At 43.7% G+C, this 17,302-nt stretch overlaps 2 protein-coding genes across 3 annotated transcripts; one reads left to right on the forward strand and one right to left on the reverse strand.

The window, feature by feature from the left end:
• Nucleotides 1–439: 439 nt before the first annotated feature.
• On the reverse strand, nt 440–11,573 carry LOC115638258 (olfactory receptor 6N1-like). Of its 2 annotated transcripts, XM_030539841.1 has the most exons (3): nt 11,400–11,573; nt 3,731–3,797; nt 441–1,551 (listed from the first exon to the last, which is right to left on the reverse strand). In XM_030539841.1, the coding sequence occupies exon 3, from the start codon at nt 1,530–1,532 to the stop codon at nt 591–593; it is 942 nt and encodes a 313-aa protein (XP_030395701.1). In that variant the 5' UTR covers nt 1,533–1,551; nt 3,731–3,797; nt 11,400–11,573; the 3' UTR covers nt 441–590. The 2 variants fall into 2 exon arrangements, with proteins under 2 accessions (XP_030395703.1, XP_030395701.1); XM_030539843.1 differs by lacking the exons at nt 3,731–3,797; nt 11,400–11,573 and adding an exon at nt 2,437–2,491 and having other exon boundaries at nt 440–1,551.
• On the forward strand, nt 8,133–13,920 carry LOC115638078 (olfactory receptor 11L1-like). Its single transcript, XM_030539667.1, has 3 exons — nt 8,133–8,151; nt 10,440–10,460; nt 12,968–13,920. Exons 1-3 carry the CDS (start codon nt 8,133–8,135, stop codon nt 13,918–13,920), a joined length of 993 nt encoding a protein of 330 aa, XP_030395527.1.
• The last annotated feature ends 3,382 nt before the right edge of the window (nt 13,921–17,302 follow it).

Raw genomic sequence — 17,302 nt, forward strand, 5'->3', positions numbered from 1 at the left:
TACTTATTTGGCCCCCGTTACAGTATACCTGAGTGCCTTGTAATCCCTAGGAGGTAGGAAAGTGAGGCCCCCCCAAAGGGCAGATTTTTAAAAGTATTTAGGCACTCAGTGGCATTTTCACCTATGTCCCTAACTCCCATTAGTCACCAGCATCAGGAACTTGAAGCCAAGCCTTTTACATCATATCCTAGTGCCCGGGCCATGGACTAGCCTTCCGCCCTTTGCTTTGTAGGATCACAGCAATGAAGGATTGGAAGGGCCCTTGAGAAGATGTCTAGCCCACCCTCTCATGCTGAGGCAAGATGAGTGCAAGGCAGTGCTGTCATACTGCCCGAGCGAACATTTCAATCCAGGCAAGAAGGCTGGGAATTTCCATGGAGCAGAAAGGAGTTAAGTACCAAAATTCCATTGAAGCTAGTCTCCTAATTCCCTTAGGTTCCTTTGGAACACTTAGTTTGGGGGGTGGGTCTGCAGTCAGTCCAGCAAACCATGGTGGACTCCCCATTCAAAGCAGGCATACCCTCCACTCCTTATTGGCAGGTTTGCCAATTTCCCTGTATTTGTTTCAGCCTTTTCTGTCCCTGTCACTGTCATTTTAGGGCTCTTCCTTTGCCACACAGGGCTTTTCTCAGGGCCTCCTTCACCTCCTGGTTCCTGAGGCTGTATATGATGGGATTGAGAAGTGGGGTGACCACGCAGTAGAAGACTGCAACCACCTTGTCCAGCTGGAAGGAGAATTTCCTTGTGGGCCGGGCATACATGAAGGTCACTGTGCCATAGAAGACTGCCACCACTGTCAGATGTGAGGTGCAGGTTGAGAAAGCTTTCTTGCGCCCAGCAGCTGAGGGGATGCCGAGGATGTTGGTGATAATGCTCCCATAGGAGGCCATGGTCAACACGAAGGATCCCAGGATGACTGAGGAGCAGAGAAAGAAGCTGAGCATCTCATTGAGGTGGGTGTTGGCACAGGCCAACCTTAGCACAGGCAAGATGTCACAGAAGAAGTGATCCACCACGTTGGGGCCGCAGAAACGGAGCTGGGAGATGAGGATCACTGGCACCAAGGGCAGGAGGAAGCTGGTGATCCAGGTACAGGTGGTGAGCTGGATGCACACCTTGCCACTCATGAGAGCTGTGTACCTCAAGGGGCAGCATATAGCCAAGTAGCGGTCATAAGCCATGACTGCCAAGAGGAGACACTCAGCGGCACCCAGGGCGAGGAAGAAATAAAGCTGAGATATGCAGCTGTTGAAGGAAATCACCTTCCTTTCCACCAACAAGTCAGCCAGCATCCTGGGCACTGTGACCGAGGTGTACCAGATCTCCAGGAAGGAGAAGTTGCCCAGGAAGTAGTACAGAGGGGTGCGGAGGCTGGGATCAGTCCTGGTGAGAAAGATAATGACCATGTTTCCCATCATGGTCACCGTGTACATGAGCAAGACCAGCAAGGAAACCGGGACCCTGATCTTCTTCAGGCTGGGGAACCCAGCGGTGATGAATTCAGTCACAATGGACTGGTTTGCCCATTCCATCTTACACTGACTATGTCACCTGCAGGAGAAATGAAAAGAGTGGCCAGTGTAAATGTGGTAGAGTTGTTAATATTGTTCCAGTTCTGGGAAGGGAATAGGGTTGAGTTGGGTGGGGGTGAGTGGGAGCCAGGATTCCTAGTTCTCTTCCCAGCTCTGGGAGGGGAGTGGGGTCTGGTGGGTTAGAGCTGGGGGGGCTGGGAATCAGGATTCCTGGGTTCTATCACCAGTTCTGTGAGGGGAAGAGAATCTAGTGGGTTATAATCTAATTCTACCAAGCCTATGTATAAGATCAGGCCTTCCAAACACAACTTATTTATTACAAGGTTTCATTGTATGGACCGAAATGAAAGTCTCCATAGAGCACAGTTTGAGAACTACTCCATGTAGTTAGGCTGGGAAGGATTAGAATTTTTAGGTAAACATCAATTTTACTGCATGAATACAAACCAACAAAAATATTTCTATCTATAATAATAAAAATTTACAGACAGGAAAAGTCAAAAAATAAAATGCGGCTTGAGAACTTAGCTGATTTTGATTTAAAGATATTTACTTCATACATTTTGACATGTGATGTTGACAATTTGTGTTTTAATGACTATAAAGCTTTAACTTTTTGAATCTCAGTGTGACGCTGCACCCCAATAATGCTTTATGGAAATATACTTATGAAAGTAAATATGACATAACTGGATTATGTTTTATGCCACATATGTAATGTAACATATCTCTGTAAAGGTTATGATCTACTGAATATATTCATCCTATTTGTATGCATGTGTTATTTTTGTATTTGAAGTTATGAATATTGGCTGTGTACTTGTTTGAGTTTAAGTAGCCTTAGTAAAGCATTTGGTCAGCTTCTTGAGAAAGGAATGTGCAAATTAAGAAACACTTAACTGACAATGGATTTTGGAGGACTCCAATCCATATAAGAAGTCTTCTTGGAGATATTCAAGATAGTATGGGGGCAATGGCTGCTGCCTGTAAAAATTGAGACATGCATGGACATGTGACTTGCCCATGTGACTCCAAAACTCCATCTTGGAGCTGGATTTTGCACAGAAGACAGGAGGGGTTGCCACCCACAACAGAAAGTCTATTTAAATCCCTGGAGACTCCTCCATTTTGTCTTCAGCCGGCTCAAGAGAGAGCCTCTCCAGCCCCAAAGGATACCTGAAAGAAACTGGAACAAAGAACAGTAACCATGGGGGTGTGAGTGATTGCTGGATCCAGACTAGGAGGAGGCTAGTTTGTAAAATAAGCTTACTGGAACATCTCTGAGGGTGAGAGTTCATCTGTAATCATTGTCTTACTGTATTAGGTGTAGACCTGCGTGTTTTATTTTATTTTGGTTGGTAATTCACTTTGTTTTGTCTGTTATTACTTGGAACCACTTAAATCCCAATTTTTGTATTTAGTACAATCACATTTTACTTATTAATTAACCCAGAGTATGCATTAATATCTGGGGGGGCAAACAGCTGTGCATCTCTCTCTATCAGTGTTATAGAGGGCGAGCAATTTATGAGTTTACCCTTTATAAGCTCTATACAGGGTAAAATGGATTTATTTAGGGTTTGGACCCCTCTGGGAGCTGGGCATCTGAGTGTTGGAGAGAGGAACACTTCTTAAGCTGTTTTCAGTTAAGTCTGGAGCTTTTAGGGGACATGGTTCAGACCTGGGGATGGGTTTGGGACAGGCAACCATGTCTAGCTCAAACCAGGCAGGGCACTAAAGGCCTAAGCTGGCAGGGAAAATGGGCTCAGAGGTAGTCAAAGCACATCAGGTGGCAGTCCCAAAGGGGGTTTCTGTGATCCACCCTGTCATTCTCAGCTTCTACTGCTATTCAGTGATTATTGTCTGACCCACCCTAACTTCCCACAACTGTGAAAATTTAAATCAGTAAAAACGGGGAGGAGGTAGGGGGAGGGAATGCTTAAAAATAAACATCAGTATTTCTCATCACAGTTATATAAAAATAAAAATTGAATTCCCCCAAGCCTAAATATGTCACCTTCATTCTGGTCTTCTTAAGTGATTACCTCTACCCCCTCCACCCCACTGCCCCACTCTGCTTCACTCAAGACCTGATGCTGTATCCCTTACCAAGAAAAAGTCCCCAAAAGAATTTTAGCTGGGTGAGGACCACAGTTCAAGGCTCTTACATTTATTCATAGCGATGCAGCAGTACTTACATATTCACATTCCACGACTGCTTCAAGGTAGACAACTTGAACCCGCTGCTGTGCTTCGCAATCTGTCCTGTGAAAGAAATGAAAACTCTTTAGGAACCGATATTGAAGGAATATCTAGGTGACCTCCTCTGATGGGGAGAGAGGGACAGAAATGTAAAAGGAGACAGCACAGAATTTTTGCAGCATGTTCTCAGCAGTGTTCAGAAACAAATGGCAACACTTTCAGGTAGGAATTGACATTCTATTGTCATCTGAGCGATTTATAGGGAGTGCATCTTTTTCAGATGATCAGAATCCTTGGAGACACAATCCCTAAAGCTTTGTATATGGAAGCTTAAATAACATAAACAAGGTGGTTTGATTCTACCAGTTATACATTGGACAGAAAGTTATTTGAGGCTTTTGCTTCTGTTTTTGTACAGCATCTACTAGAGTGGGGTCCTGGCCCCTAGGGGCTCCCATCATCATCATCTTCATCAAATTTTATGTCAGGCATCACCATAGTCTTCTAATTTCTTCTCCTTAGTGTGTGTGCAAATTTTGACTCTTGGGAAGACAAGGTTGGGAATGCAAGGTTTGGCATGAAGGCAACCTTAGGAGAGAAAGAACTGCATGAGCAGGAGTTTGCTCTGTGCATTGGGCACAAAGTCAGTTCTTGAGGTGGGGTTGCTCCCTCGGAATTGGATATTGCCCTTAGACCAAGAATCCTGGGAGAAGGAATGGCCCTGCATGCTGCTTCCCCACCTCTGTTCCAGAACTGGTGTATGTGTGTAAATAAAGCATAGAATCCTAGAATATCAGGGTTGGAAGGGACCTCAGGAGGTCATCTAGTTCAACCCCTTGCTCAAAGCAGGACCAACACTAACTAAATCACCCCAGTCAGGGATTTGTCAAGCCGGGCCTTAAAAACATCTAAGGATGGAGATTCCACCACCTCCCTAGGTAACCCATTCCAGTGCTTCACCACTTTCTTAGTGAAATAGTGTTTCCTAATATCCAACCTAAACCTCCCCCACTGCAACTTGAGACCATTGCTTCTTGTTCTGTCAATTATCACCACTGAGAACAGCCAAGCTCCATCCTCTTTGGAACCCCCTTTCAGGCAGATGAAGACTGCTATCAGTTGGGGGCATTCCCCTCTCTTGGGGCCTGTTGAATTCAGCATTCCAGCACCATTCCAGGCAGTGGAGCACTGTAGGAAACGGGGGTGGAGGGTTCAGTTTGGAACATGCTGGTCCATGCTGTCACAGTGCTATTTCTGGTGGAAGTTATATGGCTTAGATGCGATACAATAATGCAAAATCATCTATTGCCACCAAGTTTTCTCTTGTGCTGTTCACAGGTGTAGCGGTGTGCATTGGCTAGTGGCAGCCTTTTTTAATAGTTTCTTCCAACAGGGGGTGACAATGATACATCTACACTGGAATAAAAGCCCTGCAGAATAGCCACAACTGGCCTGGGTCAGCTGACTCAGGCTCCCGGTGCTTGGCTTGTGGGGCTAAAAACTGTGGTGTAGATGTTTGAGCTGGGGCTGGAGCCTGGGCTCTGGGATCCTCTCGATGTGTAGACATGCCAGAACCTGAATGTCTACACAGAAATGTTACAGCTCCACAACCTAAGCTCCGCAAGCCTGAGTCAGCTGAGCTGGGCCAGCCACGGGTGTTCAGTATAGACGTAAACAGAGTTCCCAGTTTGCATCAGGTATTCTCACCTTCCTGCTTTAATCATCTATTTAACAGTGTTGTGTTGGTTTGCCTAGGGTTGCCAACCCCCCAGCATTGTCCTAGAGTCTCCAGGAATTAAAGATTAATCTTTAAGTAAAGATCTTGTCATTGGGTGAAACCTCCAGGAATATGTCTAACCCAAATTGGCAATCCTACCTTTGCCCTTAAGAGGTGGCTGCATTTCACGGCTCAGTTCCAGAGACCACCAAGTACATTTCTATTTCACATTCAGTTTGATGCATTGCTAAAGTGTTTTGTGGTCCTGTGTGCAGGGGTGGCTCTAGCTTTTTTGCTGCCCCAAGCACTGCAGGCGGGCTGCCTTTGGCAGCTTGCCTGCAGGAGATCCGCTGGTCTCGTGGTTTCAGCGTACCTACCACTGACTTGCCGCCAAATCTGCAGGGCCGGTGGACTTCCCACAGGCAAGCCATCGAAGACTGCCTGACTGCCGCCCTCGCAGGGACCAGCAGGGTGGCCCCTGTGGCTTGCCGCCCCAGGCACATGCTTGGAGCACTGGTGCCTGGACCTGCCGCTGCCTGTGTGACGGGAACCCAAGACAATATTAATCACACCAGTGAGATGTGACTGTAGTGTTTAGGGTGAAGCAAGTACAGATACAGTCATGTGAATTTCAGAGACAAACATGCATGATCTCTGGATTCCAAATAGACCCAGAAGAGCAGGGAGGGGATTATCTGCTATTTTTAAGAGACACATAGTACAGTAACAACTTGGCAGGGAAATGTTGAGTGGCGACAGCTAAAGGACATTGCATCATCTTTGTTGTTCTACATGAAACATCCTGGGAGTACTATGGGAGGGGAAAGATTCTGCTCCCTCCAGGGAATTATTCATGCCCTTCTTCTCCAGATGAACAGCTACAGCTCCCATTGAAGTCAATGAGGCCTCAGCACTAGGGCCCATATGAACAGTGGATGGATGACCAGGGACAATGCCAGGTCCAGGAATGTTTCTTGCCTTGGCCACACTCACAAATGCAGGGCAAACAGCTCAGCTATGTTGTTGGAATAATTAATTCTCTTGATATTAATTACTCTTCTTAGCTGTTCTGAGGATGGTCATTGCCTCTGCCAACAGGGATTTACACTGCTCTGTGCTAACAATGGCAGGAACTGAAGAATTCAATCCCTTGACACCATTTATGACCATCCCTTGACTGCCCCCCACCATCTCCATCTGCCTCCCAAAGGAAAGTGAAGTGCTCAAGGGATAAGTAGTCTCTGCAGGTGGCTGATGTGAAAATATACGACCAGCTCCAGAGACTTACAGACTCAAAGCCTCCTGGGCATTAATTAGATATTAATCATACTGAGCTGGCTAATGGAGTCTGGTGTAGCTCCATTGAACTGAATAGAATCATTTTGACCAAAGATAAGTGGTGGAAGACATGGATGGTAATACTGAAATAATGAAACTATAATAATACTGTTCTTAGGGAAATATTGCAATGTGAAATTAGAGGAGCACCTCCACCCTCTTTTGCCTCCCCCAGGTGTCCATTATATAGTATAGCCGCCCTTCCCCCACCCCTAACCCTCTGCTGTCCCTAGTGCCCATTATACAGTATAGCTGCCTTTTTCCCCTCTTTTCCCATTTGCTTCCCCTTATTGTTCCTTATATAGTGTATCTGTTCCTTACCCCTCCCCACTCACGGAGGTCTCACAGCCAGTCCATCCCCCATCCAAACAGCTACACTCCTATTTTATTGTCCCGCAGCCTGAGCTCCAAGAGACTGAGCCAGCTGACCCGGGCCAACCGCGGACTTGTCATAAGTCTTTTATTGCAGTGTAGACATATCCACAAAATCAAGATGCAGGATTTGTTGTGTCTGAACCATCCAAGACAGGTGTCTGCTCAGCCTCCTTTTGAAAACCTCTGTGAAGGAACTTCCAGGACCTCTCGAGGCATCTGTTCTATTGTCCTACTGTTCTTACAGTTAGGAAGTTTTTCCTGAGATTTAATCTAAATCTGCTGTGCTGTAGTTTGAACATATTGTCCCTTTGTCTTGGCCTCTGTAGCAAGAGAGAACACTTTTTCTCCATCTTTTTATGGCAATATTCAAGTATTTGAAGAAAGCTATCATGTCTCCCCTTACTCTCCTCTTTTCCAAACTAAACATACAGTTCCATCAGCCTTTGCTCATACAGCTTGCATTTCATCCCTTTGATCATCTTTATCACTTGCCTCTGGATCCTTTCCAGTTTCTCCACATCCTTTCTATACATTTGTGACCAAAACTGGACAGACTACTCTAGTTGAGGCCTAGCAAGCACCAAGCAGAGCATTACTATCACCTCCCATAATTTGCATGCTATGACTCTCTTAATGCAACCCAAAATTGCATTTGCTTTTTTTGGGACAGCATCACATTGCTGACTCGTTTTGTGGCTGTGATCCACCACAGCTCCTAGATCCTTCTCAGCAGTGCTGACGCCAAGCCAGTTACACCGGGTCTGTATTTGGGCATTTGGTGTTTTCTTCCCTAAGTGCAGCACCATACATTTGTTTTTGTTAAATTTCATTTTGTTGTCTAGAGTTCAATTCTACAATTTACCAAGATCCCTCTGAATTTTAGCTCTATCCTCCAAAGTGTTTGCACCCCTCCCCACCAGCTTTGTGTCCTATGCAAATTTGATCAGTATAGTCTCTATTCCTGCAACATGGTCATTAGTAAAGATGGTAAACAACACTGGACCCAGAACAGATCCCTGTGGAACCCCACTTGAGACCTCCCTCCAATCTGACACAATTCCATTAATAGCTTCTTTTTGTTTACAGTTTTTTAACCAATTATCTATCCATTTAATGGTAGTTCCCACAAAACTACCTTTCTCCAGCTTATTTATGAGAATACCATGTGGGACTGTGTCAAGAGCCAAAAGTTAGACTCTGAGCATGTGAATAAGGACCAGCCAGCCCAGCTCCTGAGCGAGAGGATGCTTGGTGCTATCTCAGAGCCCTGGCTTTCTCCATCAAATGTCCTATCTCCAGCCATGGCCATCCCCGATGCTTCAAAGGAAGGAGACTAAAAATAAAAAATCTTCTCCCAGAATACAGTGCAGGAAAAAGATTCCTTCCTGACCCCTGCAGGTGGCTGGCTGAAACCCTGAAGCATGAGCTTTTAGGAACATAAAACATACATTGGAACTAAGCCGCACTGTATTGGTAAGTTTATTGGATGGAATGTCTCCATGCCCACATCCACTAACATGCCCCTTCACACAAGGACAGATCCCTTCTCTGCCTTCATTCCCATTATCTCATGCATCATACTGGTGGAAGAGAAGGCTCTAAACCTGTGAAAGTATCAGGGTAGCTGAGATGACATCCCACCAGTTTCTTCACAGGTTTCCTACTCTAGGCTGGCTTGTTTGACTGAGGAAAAAGTCCACAAGTCAGTCCAGGAGGCAGAAATCTAGTAGGAGGATACCATGATGTCTCTCATTCTCCTTTCACTCACCCCATTGTAAATCAGGAGTTGCTCCACTGGGGTCAGTAGTGGTATTGAATCACTGGAAGTTAGAGGAAAATCTGGCCCTTATATGACACCCACCCACCTGTAGTGAGCCTTTGCACACCTGCGTAAATCTGGAGTAAGTGAGTGAGACTAACACAGCTATTCTTGATTTTGGGGTTGTTCCAACATCCATTGATTTAGATGGACGGATGAGCTTTGGCTCCAGCAGACACTGGACTGGGTCTTTACAGAGCAACTGAGCTCAGAATCCATACCTCTGTGTTCTCCATTGGTTTGGCAGCTAATTAACTGTTAGATCCCCCTCTGGTGATCTGATGGTGCTTTAGGGACGAGCCCCCAAGGGGAAGTTAGAAGAAAAAGTGTTATATGCTCCCCATTTCTGTCACTTCAAATTAGGTGCAGCAAGGTCTGTAATCATCTCTTAAGCCTCCTGTTTAATTAGTTCTGAAATTCAACATCATGTGGATACATGGTTTTCCCCCCTAACCTTTCTGATTTGTTACTGATATTACATGTTTCTTGAAGAAATTCCTTGCTCTGAACTGTGTTTATAGGTGCATCTTCATGAAACAAAATATCTGCATCAAAATATCTGATCTGTTAAATTTTCAAAAAAGTAAGTATTCACTTGACAACATTTTCCAAAAACGTCATTTCTTTTATCCAGTGAAACAGCCATTGAATATAAGGGACAGTTTCCTTTTTATTTAAATAGGAAATGTTGACTTTGCTCCACTTAAATTATGCCTGAATACTATAGTTCAAAGTGATGTCCATTGTTTCTCTCTGAAGTTCACCATTGTGAGAACACATGACTTTTTCCTAACCTTTCTGATCAATTCCTGATGTTATTACATGCTTCTTGATGTTAAAACTTATCATTGTCTTTGAATTATTATTATTATTATTATTATTATTATTGTTATTTAGGTGCATCTTTGGGAGACAGACAACACTGCAGCAAGATAGCTGATCTGTAGAAATTGTGGAAAGTGTAAGTGTTCACTGAACCTCATTTCCTAGATGTGTTCTTCTTTGGTCCAATCCAATGGCCATTGAAGTAAATGGACAGTTTCCTTTTGATTTGAAAGGGAAATTTAGACTTTGTCTACAGTAGTATAATTAAAGCAGTTCAACTCCAAGTGTGGATGCAGTTATAGCAGTATAAATGTGCTTACACCATTATTGTATATATTGTATATATACCTGATATTGCCACACAGAAAGGGGAATAAGATTTACTGGTATAAATCACCATTATTCTCGTATAGCTGCACCAGTAGTACGGGCTGTACAGCTATGACTGTATCAGTTAAAAAATAGACCTCTAATCAACATACTTATACTAGCCCTATAATTTTGTGTAGACGAGGCTTAAAGAATATTGATTATTGGAGAGAGTCAAAGAACTTCTAGAGAAACAGAAAGTGGGTGAGGTAATATTCTTTACTGAACCAATTTCTCTTGGTGAAAAGGACGTGATTTCGAGCTTTACAGAGTTCTTCCTCAGGTCTGGAGAAGGTAACTAGAGTGTCCAAGCTGAATACAAGGTGGGACAGATAGTTAAACGTAAGGTGTTAACACAAGCTTTAAGAGACCACTTGAACCAAAGAGGGCAGTTAATGGTTAGCAGGCAGTGGGGTGTGCTACAAATTGTTGTAAAGAGACATAAAGCCAGTGTCTCTGTTCAGTTAGTGTGAAGCAGAGTGATGAATTTAGGTTCCTAGGCTCAGCACCCCACGTGACACATCTTTCAATATCCATGTGGTTTACTCCTCTAGCGCATCAAATGCCCCAATAAAAACTGTGTGGGGGAAACCAGGTAATTGCTAGGCTCTTGCATGAAGTTACACAGGAAAATGATAAAAGACAAAAAAAACACATTGCCCGTGGATGAACACTTTTCACAAAGGGATCACTCCATTTTCAACCCATCAGTCCTCATCCTCAAAGGAAACCTGCAAAACACATGCAAAAGGTGTGCCTGGATACTTAAATTAGCAACTCTGCTTTTTGATATTTCTAGTTCCGTTTAATCTAAACTGTGGTGCAATGTATGTTTTATCTCTCTGTAAAGATTTATGGCAACTTTTAAAAAGATATTTAGGGACCTAATTTTCAAAAGCATCTAGGACAGGTGCTAGGCACCAAGGTGCTTTTTAAAAATCCCAGTAGGCACCTGAATACTTTAAAAAATATGCCTTTAGTCAATGAAGGTTGCAATTTTTGAAGCAGTTTCAGTGAGTTAGGCACCTAAATATCATTGAGAGGTTCCTTCGACAGTCCCAAAGTAAACCAGGGTAATTAAAATGAGAATCAATCCCATGAAGCATTCCTGCATTCCTGATCATGATTTTATTCGCCCTTTTCTCCCCCTTTCCAGAGTAAGCAGAACTGAACTGTAGATGGTTGGATGTAACGTTAGAAGATATGACAAAAAGATGCTTACTGTGCTTTCCCATAAATTAGAAGTGTCTGAAAATGAAATCTCCAAATACAAATGTTCCGAATCCCAACTTGTCACAAAGGACTTGATCCAGCACTCCACTATTGCAGTTTTGCACTGGGGAATTCAATGGAATTACAGAGATATACAGCTGAAGAGGTTCAGCACCCAGTCACACTGCTGTAGTACCTACACCTGTGAATAGTGTAGCTGCAATCAATGGGTTACTCCAGGGCAAACGTACTGTGAGAGAAAGAATCTGGACTTCAGGGGAAGATGTAGGATCAGATTCTAGCCACAGTCAAACCAGAGTAAAGCTGGAGTAATTCCACTGAAATTGATAATGTTCCTCCAGATTTACCTGATATACCTGAGAGCAGAGTTTATGCCTTAGAGAATTTAACCTATTTTGCAAGCAGATAACTATGTTCTTGAATAGATTTGTTATTCAGAATTATTCTTCATATAATTTCTACCAGTCATTCAGAGCACATGAATCTGCTCTTATTTACACTGCTATAAATCAGGAATAGCTTCACTGAAGTCACTGAAGTGAATGACATCACCACTGTTGTGGATAAAAGCCTGATTCTAGTCTTAGACGAAATTAAGTTCGCAGCAATCTGTCTATCTAGGTACTCATTATAAAGAATCAGATGTGTTGATTGGTTTTGATTGGACAGAGTGATATCCATTCTTTCCATTACCTACTGAAAGAGTGTAATGCTTCAAATCTATCTATCTATCTATCTATCTATCTATGCATGCCTCCCACCCCCTTCTTTCTCTTTCTCTGTTGTTAGATGTTAGGCTGTGTGTTGTGTGTTTTTTGTGTGCTGCCCCAGCTCTGCGCAGACAGCCGGCACAGCAGATGTCGAGCAAAGCGCCCAATGACCACAAGATCCATTAAGGTACGAAAGCACCAGGCCTGGTTTATTGTTGCCAAAGCATGGTAATAGCACCTGGCAGACTGTACGAGGATACTAAGACATGTATGCCAGTGACAATGGACATAGCTCAGTGAATGGAGGGACTTTCTATTCCCCCCTCAGCTGGACAAAACAATCAGATTAGTTACTGCCCCCTGACTTGGTTAGTTATTACTCATCACCTTATACATGTGGGTTCAATTAAAACATTTGTATTACATACTGTATTCCTGACCTTGTCTTTTAGGAGGGGTCACTGTGTTCCTCTTATCCTTGGGGAATGTTTCTGTGCAATCCTTGATATCAGAATGTTCTCGTACCACTTAATATTGGAATGTGTTTGCGTTAAGTACTCTGTGCTTAGCACTTTTTAGAAATATGTATTTTTGCAATATCAAACCTGTTCTTGCCAAATTCTGTAAGCAGGTCCTGCCTCATACCAGCCTCTAATACAAGGGCTTATGTCTCAGGCTCTCTTCCTACTACTACTACTATTACTACTCTCTCTCTCTCTTCACCTCACCTTCCTGCCACTTTAATTAATCATGTGTTTAATTCTAATAAGCCATTGTGTATTTTTCTTTGTATTAACCCCACAGATCTGACACTATGTAGCTATGAGGGGGTGGAACACAACACTAGTAACCCACTTCATCATCCTGGGCTTCCCAAGCCTCCAGAAGCTGCAGCTCTTGCTCTTTTTTGTGGGCTTGATCATTTACCTCATGACCTTGTCTGGACATATTGTCATCATCATGATAGTACGTCTTGACCTCCGCCTCCACACCCCCATGTACTTCTTCCTCAGCAACTTCTCCTTCCTGGAGATCTGGTACTCTTCCAACATCGTTCCCAAAATGCTACAGGTCTTCCTGGCCACAGGCAGGTCCATCTCATATGGCAGCTGCATCACCCAGCTGTACTTTCTCATCACCTTGGGTACTGCCGAGTGCTTCATCCTGGCCATCATGGCCTATGATCGCTACTTAGCCATCTGCAACCCGCTGCGCTACCCGAGCCTCATGAACAACAGGGTTTGTGTTCAGCTGGCCATATGCTCTTGGGTAGGTGCCTTTGTTGTCAATGTTCCACCTATGGTCTCCCTCTGCAAGCTGCCATTCTGTGGGCCTAACGAGATCAACCATTTATTCTGCGATGCCCCACCCTTGCTGAAACTCTCCTGCAGGGACCCCCTTGAGGCCGAGACAGTCAATTTCATTGTGGCCACCAGCATCATTGTCAGCTCCTTCCTCCTGATCGTGGTCTCATACATTCTCATCATCATGACGATCCTGAAGATCACTTCAGACCCAGGGCGCTGGAAAACTTTCTCCACCTGTGGCTCCCATTTGGCCGTAGTGGCCATCTTCTATGGCACCCTGATGTTCATGTATGTGCGGCCGACCTCCAGATACTCCAACGACTCGGTGAACTTCAATAAGCTGGTGTCCATGTTCTACACGGTGGTGACGCCCATGCTCAACCCCATTATATACTGCCTGAGGAACAAGGAGGTTAAAGAAGCTCTGAGGAAAGTAGTGATGAGAAGGTGTGTGCTGCTGCCCAAGGCTGGGAGCATTTCTAACGGGGGCTAGTAATAGAGGGGAAGGTGAAGTTGAGTATGGCAGGGAGTACATGTGTGTGTGATGTTAAATAAGTATTCCTCTAAGTCAATATGTTTCATTTCTTTTAACTTAACTAATTTTACTATGTGCTCTCTCTCTCTCTCTCTCTCTCATATGCAGGAAGCCAGACTAGATGATCATAATGATTATCTGGCATTAAAAAATCTATCTATCTATCTATCTATCTATCTATCTATCTATCTATCTATCTATCTATCTATCTATCTATCTATCTATCATCTATCTATCTATCACCAGGCAAACATCCTCCACCACACATGCACACACTGACTTTCTAACCTGTTTTCTATAGTGTCCAAGGGACATATCTTTAAAGGAATTTAGGCAAATAGCGGGATATTCAAAAGCACTATGGTGCCTAAAAGTCATTGATATTAATTAGGCCTTGTCCACACTACAGGGTAATTTGATGTATCTTATGTAACTTGTATAATTTAAGTCGACATAGTTTACATCGACTTACCAAAGTGTCTACCCCGTGCTATGTCGGTGGGAGAGGCTCTCTCGTCGACATAGCTTCCACCTCTCATTGAGGTGGTGTACCGAAGTGAACAGGAGAGCACTCTCCCAGCAACTTGTCGCATCTTCACCAAACCCACTAAATCAACACTGCTGCATCAATCACAGCACCGCCAATTTAGCCCCATAGTGAAGACAAGCCCTTAGTATTAGATGCCTAGGTGCATTTGAAAAGCCCATGAGCTCCTGAATGTCTTTAAAAATCTGGCCTTGTATCTATTCGATTGTCTGCCAGTCTATTGTCTGCCACTCTAATCTATCCACTATCCTTTCATAGACAGTGACTTTCCTCTTTCTCTCAGTCCATCCAGGATCTTGTACTATACCCGTGGTACCTGAACACCTCCCTGCTGGACCATTCTCTTCTCCTGCATTATTATACCATATTGCATAGTTTAAACAGTTATGTATACAAGCAGATGTTTTAACTATTGTAAAAGTCATTTGCAATTATAAATGTAAATGAAATAATATATCTATCATCTAGCCAATCTCTCTCTCTCTTTCTAATGTGTCTATGAACGTATCATCTGGGAATCCTGAGTGAAATCCTGGCCCCATTAAGGCCTATTGGTGCATGATTTCACCTGGACTAAGTTATTCTCTTTGGGTGGATCTGCCGCCGGAGTTAGGAGTGTGGTTCCCGGAGCGGGAGTATAAAGAGCAGTATAGCCGTAGCAGTGCTGCTAGTGGCAGCAGGGGCATGGTTGAGTTGTTCCAAGTACCTGCCTGTGAAACAGCTTCAACAGGAAAGACAGAGGGAAACCCACAGCAGACTATCCCATAGGTCTCTGGCTAGGACACCCACCCGAGAAGTGGGAGGTTCCTCCTCAACTCCTTTCTCCCCTCAGACAGAGGGTGGACTTCCCTTGATCCAAAGACACCCCCTATCCCCTCCTCAGCATCTCCCATTGGATAAGTTAGATTGCTCCCTGTCTAGCATGCTGGCTAGTGTGAATCCTGGTCTGAGGCAGCTATCTCTCCTCATTCATTGGAGAGGGAGCTGAGGTGCCTAACCCAGGCTTTGGGGATCACAGTGATTTTCTAGGTCCCTACAAGCTAGGTGCTGTCAAGCTCAGTATCAAAACACCTAAGTCCCTTTGGGAATCTGTCCCCATGTATCATTATCAGAGCAGCAGCCTCTAACCCCAGTTTAATTCAGCTGCGGCATGAGAGCACACATTTCGGAGAGCAGCTCTCCAGGCCCAAGGCAGCCATTCCTATGAGTGGCTGTAACTCTATGGAGTTCCAAAAAGTTGTGTCTGTTAACACCATAGTTAAATGCACCCCCTTCTTGCCCTTCAGAAAGCACCCTAGATCTACAAGTCTTGTCTTAAACAGGGAGAAAACACCTATCTGTTTTCTTTTATTGAGCAGGTTTGTAACTGGCTGAAGTTTTCAATTTCTTTATTAATTTCTGCTGGTGAAGAATGAGTAGCAAGCCATGTGAAGAACTAGCTGGCACAGAGTGATCCAAACACACGACTGACTTGCAGACAGCCTCCCAGCAATAACTTTGAGTGATGCATGTTGCATTTTTTTCCTAGCTGCAAGCCATAACTAATGTGTTTATGGACATTCAGTGACCTTAACTATCTGAGTCACAAGCAGGGAAAAAATTCATCTTGTAAAGAGTGCAGTGTATTGGGGATCATGGATTCTGGGTTCAATTCTCATCTTCAGCACAGAGTCACAGTGTTACCTTAATTGGTCACTTCAGGCCTAGTTTATAAAGATATTTAGGCACTTAAGTGGGGATTTCAAAAGCATTTCAATGGCAATTAGGTGCCTAGCTGCTTTAGAAAATACCACGAGGTGCCTATATACCTATAAAATATCTGGCCATTTGTGCCTCAGTTTCCCCTTAAAAAATGAGGATGAAGATGATAATAATATTCCGATTGCTTAGAGGTGATGGGAGGCTCAGAGCTTGGCTACACTTGAAATGTTCCTGTGGCACATTTGTAGTGCTGTAGCTGTGCTGCTGAAGCTCTTCAGGGTAACACTACCTACACCAGCCCTGAGAGGTGGGAGCTAGGTGGAGGGAAGAATTCTTCTCTCTGCCTAGCTCTGTCTACACAAGGCCTCAGATCAGCTTAACTATGCCACTCAGGTGTGGTATTTTCACATCCCTGAGTGAAGTAGTTATGTGATCTAATTATTGAGTGTAGACTAGGCTTGTATCATTTAATTCTTGGGAGCCAGGTATTACAGTGACCAGTGCTGTATAAGTGCCAAGATAAATGAGTGGTAACGTTTTAGTTAATTACTGAATCAGAAATACCAGTAATTAGTTAAGAACAAGAAACTCCATTCATCAAATCTCTAATGTAATAAATGTCTATTTCATGACTCTTCTGGGAATAAATTATTAATCTTCAAATCCGATAACAGCAGCTTCCTTTGTCCCAAATGAAAGTAGAGTCATGAGACTCTAACACCTACAAAAGACCCACATCCTGAGCCATAGATCATTACGTAAAGATGGATTTGGCTACTTGGAACTATGAGGACACAAAGTTCCTATGGTTACATACAGAAAATGCATGTAAGATAGGACATTGAAGAGATCTGGATTCTGAAAGTCATGCAGTCTAGCCTGATATCGTTTGCAGTCGTTTCATAGAAACCAGGGGAGTTTGATAATATTTTATATTCATAACATTCTAATATACCTTAAATAATAATAATCCAAGTACATAAAAGGTTGTTACAAGGAGGAGGGAGAAAATTGTTCTTCTTAACCTCTGAAGATAGGACAAGAGGCTATGGGCTTAAACTGCAGAAAGAGAGGCTTAGGTTGGACATTAGG

The sequence above is a fragment of the Gopherus evgoodei genome, chromosome 21 (genome assembly GCF_007399415.2).
Source record: "Gopherus evgoodei ecotype Sinaloan lineage chromosome 21, rGopEvg1_v1.p, whole genome shotgun sequence".
NCBI classification, from domain to species: Eukaryota; Metazoa; Chordata; order Testudines; family Testudinidae; genus Gopherus; species Gopherus evgoodei.